This window comes from Hordeum vulgare, unplaced genomic scaffold (assembly GCF_904849725.1).
Source record: "Hordeum vulgare subsp. vulgare unplaced genomic scaffold, MorexV3_pseudomolecules_assembly, whole genome shotgun sequence".
NCBI classification, from domain to species: Eukaryota; Viridiplantae; Streptophyta; class Magnoliopsida; order Poales; family Poaceae; genus Hordeum; species Hordeum vulgare.
Window position 1 is genome coordinate 1 of NW_025422550.1, and position 8216 is coordinate 8216.

At 41.2% G+C, this 8216-nt stretch overlaps 1 protein-coding gene across 1 annotated transcript; it reads left to right on the plus strand.

Moving 5' to 3' along the window:
* Positions 1–1413: 1413 nt before the first annotated feature.
* On the plus strand, positions 1414–3374 carry LOC123419826 (tyrosine N-monooxygenase-like). The gene is made up of 2 exons (XM_045107223.1): positions 1414–2466; positions 2595–3374. Exons 1-2 carry the CDS (start codon positions 1498–1500, stop codon positions 3213–3215), a joined length of 1590 nt encoding a protein of 529 aa, XP_044963158.1. The 5' UTR covers positions 1414–1497; the 3' UTR covers positions 3216–3374.
* The last annotated feature ends 4842 nt before the right edge of the window (positions 3375–8216 follow it).

An 8216-nucleotide genomic window follows, 5' to 3' on the forward strand; every position in this document is an offset into this window, starting at 1 on the left:
ATCTCCCATGCCCTATTCTTCTTTGACGGAGTCGTCGCCTACACATTGCTGGTCAAAGTGAGGTTGATTTTCGATCTATCGTGGTCGCAGGCCGAAACGTCCAGTATAACGTTGTTGCGGTGCCCGGGATTGCCGGACACCTGTATCGGCACTGGAGAGTGTGACTCCGCCTCGCCGATGTCCGCCGGGAAGGCTGCCGTGGCGTCCCGCTCCCTCTACCTCACACGATGGGCACACATCGCCATATTAGTCTCAGATGAGGACAGGCCACGGAAGGCCTCGTCGTCGGCATGCCAATGAACGGGCTACACCTCTATGGTATTCGGACACCTAAGAGAGTGCACTGCCTCAGGCGAGGCAACGGTAACGCAACCTCGCGCTCGATCCAAGCGCCATTTGGGCTGACACTACGGATTCCCGCCAGATCAAGTCTGACTGTTTGTCGGGCGTTCTCCTTGCGGGCGTGGTGGAGCCTAATGTGTGCGGCCATCTCCTCGTCCTGCCCGGCTGGGATGAAGTCCTAGTTCGCAGATCTGGTGATGGAGGACTCAGATCCGCCGTCCGACATGTCGGAGAAGGCCGGAGATCCCCGAAAGTGAGCTTGAGACAGAGGCAAGGGGATAAGAGTGGAATTGAGTGGCTATGGTTTGGTTCGGCAAACGGATGGAGCCAAATATATATGGAGTCGGGATGGACCAGCATGGTCCGGATCCAACATAGCGGACACACCCGAACGCGTCCAGGTCTCCTTATATCCGTCCTACATGTAAATTGGATAAGGCAGCCTCCGGTTAGCCCGGGTGTTTAGAGCGGGTACGGAGATTTTGGCTGGCCCGCTTTTCCTTTACTGATCAGTCATCCAGGCATCTGTCCGGGTATTTGAGACGGATATGACGCGCCCGGCTGTACATGCTCTTACTTCTGACGTTAAAACTTTGTAATAATAAATGGTTGTGTGCATCAATCGATACAAAAGAAATTTTAAATCTTTGTATGCCTGTGACACTCTGGAATGGGATGGATTTCCATAAAACTCTCATGGTTCCTTCTCACCATAGGCTAGCGAAATCCGAATGGAGGAAAGACTCCATGTGAGCAAGCTCAGCAAAGTCCTTCTCTTACTATGCCGATTGGAAGAGCTTTTGGTGATGATCAAGTGAAGAACTTCTCGAACTGAGTGGCCAACATTCACTTAATTTGCTCTCTATCCATTTGTCTAAACAAAAGTAAGTGGAGTCTAATTTGCTCTCTAAATTGTATGATGAGTATGTGGCCACGTGGGGCAATGAAAGAAGTCACTAACTGGTTAAATAATTATTATGTACGCCAAGGATGCTAGCTCCCCTGCTTGTCCTATAAATACCAGCAGAACTAACTAGCATAGATGCACGAAGCAAGAAGAGTGTCTTCAAACACAACATCTGTCCATCACCGATCAGTTCCACAAATTGCCTTCTATCCTACTTCATATATAACATCCCAACCAGCTTATGCAATATGACTCTTGGTACTCTGGTTATCATGGCCACCATGCTGGTGTATTTTCTCTTGAAAATTACAAGAGTGCTATTGTCCCAGAAGCAAGGGGGGCGGCCAGGCAGGCTGCCTCCGGGGCCTGCGGCGCTGCCCATCATCGGTAACCTGCATCAGGTGATTCTGAACAAGCCGGCGGTATTCCGATGGATCCATGGCATGCTCAAGGAGATGAACACCGACATCATGTGCCTCCGTCTCGGAGCTACTCATGTCATTGTTGTGGCATGCCCACAGATGGCCTCTGAGGTACTACGCAAAAATGATGAAGTTTTTGCCTCCCGTCCCACCACCTTCGCCTCCGGCATATTCAGCTTCGGGTACAAGGGCTCCATCTTCTCACCACACGGAGACCACTGGAAGAAGATGAGGCGCGTCCTCACTGCTGAGATCCTCACCTCGTCCATGGAGCGAAAGCTCCACCACCTCCGGAAAGAGGAGTACGACCACCTCGTGAGGTACATTAATAAAACTCATTGCAGCGACATGGCATGTCCAAACAACATTGTCAACATCCGTCATGTAACCCAACACTTCGTTGGTAACATGATAAGAAGGCTTGTGTTCGGTAAAAGATACTTCAATGACCTACCAGCTTCATCCAGTAGTGGGCCTGGACATGATGAGGTGGCACATGTTGCCGCTCTCTTCATGGCCCTAAACCATCTCTACAGCTTTTGCGTGTCCGACTACTTCCCAGCCCTCATAGGCCTCGACCTGGATGGCCACGAAAAGGTTTCCAAGGATGCCATGCAAACAATCAACCGGTTGCATGATACAATTATAGAGGAGCGGATCCGCGAAAGGTCGTCTACACTTGAGAAATGTGATGAAAAGAAAGAGGCCGGAGACTTTCTGGATGTCCTGGTTCATCTTAAAGATGCAGAGGGACAACCATTGTTGTCCCTACAAGACATTAGAGCACAAACAGCGGTTAGTATGTCGTCTTAACCTCAATAAAAATTTCATTCATTGTTCTTCGATCCATATTATACATGTATTAAGTTTTTTCTCTTGCGTTATACTGATTACTATATTTGTTCTCACATCTATGGGTGTAGGAAATGATGTTTGCAGCAGTCGATAACCCATCTAATGCGGTTGAGTGGGCACTCGCTGAGATGTTGAACGCGCCAGAGATCATGCAAAAAGCGACTGAGGAACTCGACGCTGTTGTTGGTAAAGATAAACTAGTCGAAGAGTCTGACATTCCTCGGCTAAACTATCTCAAATCGTGCATCCGGGAGGCCTTTCGCATACACCCATACCATGCTCTTAATGTACCCCATGTCGCCATGGCGGACACAACTGTTGCTGGCTACACCATCCCCAAAGATAGCCACATGCTTATAAGCCGGCTTGGGCTTGGCCGCAATCCCAAGATCTGGACTGAACCACTGGAGTTTCAGCCTGAGAGGCATTTGAACACCGGGAATGTACTTCTCACTGATCCAGGCCTACGTTTCATTTCATTTAGCAGTGGGAGGAGGGGTTGTCCTGGAATTTCACTTGGTACGTCTATCACGATGATGTTGTTCGCAAGGATGTTGCAGGGATTCACTTGGACAAAGCTTCCCGGCGTTAAGAGTATCAGTCTCCAAGAAGGCAATGCCGGCCTTGCACTAGCTGAACCACTTGTTCTGCAAGCTACACCACGGTTGGCTGCACATCTCTATATGTGATCAAATTAAATAGAGTTACTTTGCATTTTCTCATTTATCGGTCGACAAAATGTATCTGGAACTAGTGCGTGTTCCATGTTGCTGGCGCTGCGTTCGGTTTTCTTGTAATGTTAGGACACTGCATGTGTGTACGAACAAAGAAACTATCAATGATTGTAACCCTGAAGTAATGTGTGTACTTATAATTATATAAAATAAAACCTCCTATTTTCCATTATGGTGTACCATGCAAATAATCCCGGGAATTGCACAAAACTTGTATGTTTACGTTGTATACATATGCCTGGCTGTACAATTGTGTGCCCAGCTTTGACCCCGTCTTACCATCATGTCGTTCATGCATTAATATGTTCTGTATCGCCAACTTGTTGTTCTATGAACTACTCCCTCCGTTCCTAAATATAAGTCTTTTTAGAGGTTCCACTAATTGACTACATACGGATGTATATAGACATATTTTAGATTATAGATTCACTTATTTTACTCCGCATGTAGACTCCTAGTAAAATCTCTTAAAAGACTTATATTTAGGAACGGAGGGAGTAAGTTTTTCTTATTCTATTACCTACGGTTTCTTTTGTTGTGAGAAATCATTTCTTATGAGATATAAAAGCTATATTTCCATGCATTTTTGGTAGAAAGAAACTTATACACGATGATCATTGAGCCGGGGAGGCTCCCCAACACCGAAAAGGCAAAAAAAAAATGCTCGTCCTAATCAGGCTCAAGGCCCGGTTCATTTTTCCTTTGAAACAACCAAAATTCTGATGAACTAGACAGCGGCAGATTATGCTTAAGAATCAAGTGAAACAGGTTATCCACAGAGATAGGTTCGTGCTTAAAAACGATGTGAGAACTCTTATTTTGGAAGTAATTTTCTAGTTTAATGAATTGTATTTTCCAGGATAGTGAATTGCCAGGCTAGTGGTTATTGCTGATAATGCTACAAGTTCTTGTTGTTGGGTTTGTACTGTCAGCTTTTTCGTTTATTGCTGCAGGTTCGTCATTTAAATAAGTTGCTATAGTAATTACACTTTTTTGCATAAACTGCAAATTATTCTAAAGAACAGAATCATCGTTATCCACTGGCGTTTATGGAAGAGACTATCTAGCTGTGGCATGGATCATATCGTACATCGTACAAGTTGCATCCATGTAATCAATTCTATATCTAGTATTACAAAAGGAAAAAAAGATCAGTTTTAAGTAGACTATATAATTAGATGGAGATTGAGTTTCAAAGTTTATATTGTACCAGTCTGCTCTTTTTTATTTTAGGAAGCACTATATTCATTGCTTTACTAACTAGGGAATTTATAAAATGATAGTTCCTAAAGTTTTTTCAGATTTTCTTCATTTTCTTAAATTAATTGCGCATTTTGTTGAATTTAATTTTTCTTTTAATCAAGCTTTCTATATTATAAAAATGTGCTAAGTTTTTTTCGGAAATAATATTCTAATTGTTTCTTTTATTGCTTCCTAAACACTTATTGCCTTTCGGCAATGTTTGTTTCTTTCTATTTAATTTTTTGTCACTTTATGTGTTTTCAAGAACTTGGTTATTTATATATTTTATTATGCCTGATGATCTGCCATGTGTTCTGCTGACAACCTAGTCGATGGCGAATTATGAATTCCTAATCCAATTGTGCAGCCATGTTAGCACCAAATACAAAATAGTACATGTCTGCGGGGAAACGGCAGGTTTGAGACTGGCACTCGCAGCCATCTTATTTAAGATATAACTCCAACTAAACGCAATTTTTTTAGAAATAACACCAACCGAGTTTAGAGCTAGCAAAGCTCTAAGTTTTTTTTTACAGCTTTTCTTTATTACTTTCATTGACCCTCAAAAGATGCAGATTCGATGTTTATAAATCATATGCATATGTGGTACTTTTAAAATATGTAATTTTTATAATTTTGAGAAATATGCTATTATAGAATTTTGCTGGCTGATATAGTTGATGGTGGATTTATTAATTCCTATTATTTTTTATTTAATAATTTTCACATTACTCTTTTAGGTTCCGATAAGAAAAGTCCTCGTGTTCAATACTGACGTGGTCTTCTATGTTAAATTACATACCATCATGATATCCCAGTGTAGTTTTGCATATAGGGCACCTTTATTGAATCATATTCCCTCCGTCTCAAAATAACTGTCTCAAGCTTAGTATAACTTTGTACTGAGCTAGTACAAAGTTAAGACGCTTATTTTGAAACGGAGGAAGTATATGACATCTACGAGGTACGTACAATGAGTACACACCAAGTCTCTGTAAGGTTAAAATCGATGTACGTACAATAATAGTCTATATCGAAGACCTCCCGGTCATTGCTTTTACATGTTCCCTAGTTAATATAAACAAGTTTGATCCACTACGGTAACGAGTTTTATTCACGATGTGTGGCCGGTGGACGCATTACGAAGAAGACTTTGGTATCCTGAAGGGTTGGATGTATTTTTCAATTTTTATAAGACCGTTCTTGTACGAGTGTTTTTGTAACGGTTTGTGCTATTTAATAAGTATTCCTTCCGTTTCAAAATAAGTGTCTTAACTTTAGTACAACTTTGTATTAGCTTTAGTATAAATTTAAGACGGTTATTTTGGAACGGAGGAGTATATGGCTTGTGGCCTTTCTGATAAAAAAAATGCAGGCGGCCAACACCAGTTTCTAGTGTGCTTATTTATTTTTCCATACTAGATTAAACTTGGATTTCTGTTTATGTTGGTGATGTTGCGCTGTATCAAGCAAGCTGCAGAAGTCGTATAGGGATATCCATCGTCGCGGATAGCCAGTCGTCACACCGTGTACGTGGCTTTACTAGATAGGTCGTCATATCTGCAGAGGTCAAGTGGCTTTCATCATCGTACGTAGCTAGCCCACAAGATTGGAAAACGCTTCGTACCAGTAGTCTGATAGAAACTTTTTGTCAGACTGGTCCTGGCCCGTTGATTCTCATTTAATCCAACAGAGTATATTTCTAAACGATGCGTCAACGCGAGTAGCTGTCCGTCGTACGTAATTAACTTGTCCATCATTAGTCTCAACGCGCGTGAGTAGCTGTCCGTCGTACGTAACTTGTCCATCATTAAACAGAACCTTAACGTACGACCCAGACCACGACAGTACGAAGAGACAGACGACGGCGATGACAGTACGAGCATATTCGAACGGTTTACAAATGGAATTTCTCTTGGCTGTTCCGGATGCATATGCACTTGCCAATTTCAAATTGCTAAGAAGAGGTTTCTTTTGTTCCAACACACTCATTAGCTCGCATGTGCATCTTTGAGTGAAGAGACGGGGAGTTGTTGCCGGTGAGTAGTTTATATTAGTATCATGGGTATGATATTAGTTTAAGTTATTATATTCATAGTGCAAAGTAATATGTACAAGTGTCATAGATTGCTTTATATATTAGCTTGTAGATTCATCTTTTACTAGAAAGGTTGGACGCGCTTTGTTGGGCTGTTAATGTTGTTGGATTTTCATTTGTATTCAATCTATTTTAAAATATAAGGTGTACTAGTTTAAAAAAAATTAAACCTCTTTAAATTTGACCGCATTTTGTAGGAACATATCGGTATCCATAATATCAAATCGAACTCTTAGATTCATCATGAAATGAGTTATCATATTTTATTGTTTTGTATTGTGGATGTCAATATTTTTGCGTCTAAACTTGATCAAACTTAAAAAAGTTGATTTTTCAATAGATTAATACATCTTAGATTTTAAAACGGCGCGAGTATTAGGTTTACTTTGTGGGAAAATGATGAAGCATCTTTTCTTTTTTATTCATGTAATGCGGTGTTCTGGTGGTCCTTCGTAGTGTTACTTTGTGATCTACAAATCAACTCATACTTATGTCGAAACAAATTCTGTGTCGGTGGCTGCATGTATTATATTGGTGCTAAAGTATCACATGTTGACGTTATATTTTTTTTCTAGGCGATGTCAGGGTGTCTAGGTTGGTAAGTTTTTATAGGCTGGTTGCTTCCAATTGATTTGAAAAATTATTGACACCATCAAAATCATGTACGGAATCCAATATTTAATTTCTCAATGAAAAAGAGCATAGTTAATTAAAATAATTGAGTGAGAGATTGTTGACACGATCAAACTCGGTGACCCAATTCTAAATTGGTTATCTCAATTGAATTGAATGAGAGGCCTCCAATACAAGGGAGCTTAGTGATATAATATATTGTGAAGTGCTATGTTACAGTCACATATTATGTTACTCTAAACACCTCTTTCCTTATTAACTACGACACATAAGCGATTGTTTCTTGAAATGCAATATGTTACTAGCTAAGTTACTTCCTCTATGACCAACCTTATGTTTTCTACTAATTAAAAACTCCCCTCTCTGGACGCTATGGGGGCGGAAGGGTGGGGACAGGGGAACCCTAGATCTAGCGGTCCGGAGTGAAAATAGGGTGTGGGCTTGCGTGTCAGGAGGTGTCGTGGTCGGGTGTGCAATCTCGACGTGTATGGAATTAACGTCCTTCCAATTTTTTCTCCACCTCAAAGATGGCACACCGGCTTCAACAATGATGCAAGAAGAAAAACTTTGGAGGTCTTTTGGGATGAATATTATCATGTGTTAAAAAGCCACATATTTGCCTTTTTTACACATCCCTTGTTTACATATTTCATCCTAAAGATTTCCACACTTGTGTGTTACGTTTCCATGTATATCTGTATTTTTTACATTTTTTTTTGAAATGTAAAAATTATGAGTTTTGATGAATTTTGGATTTTTTTTAAACCGGCCTTGAAGGCCAAGCTCTACACGTCATTTTCGCATATATGGCATCTAGGAGATACGTATAGTGAGTACACACTAAGTCTCTGCAAGGTTAAGATGTACATCACGGCCCTCGACATCTTCTGATCTATATCGGCGACCTCCCGGTCGTTGCTTTTTACATGTGCTTTGTTCATGAAGTGTGGCCGGTCGACACATGACGAAGAAGAATTTGGTAC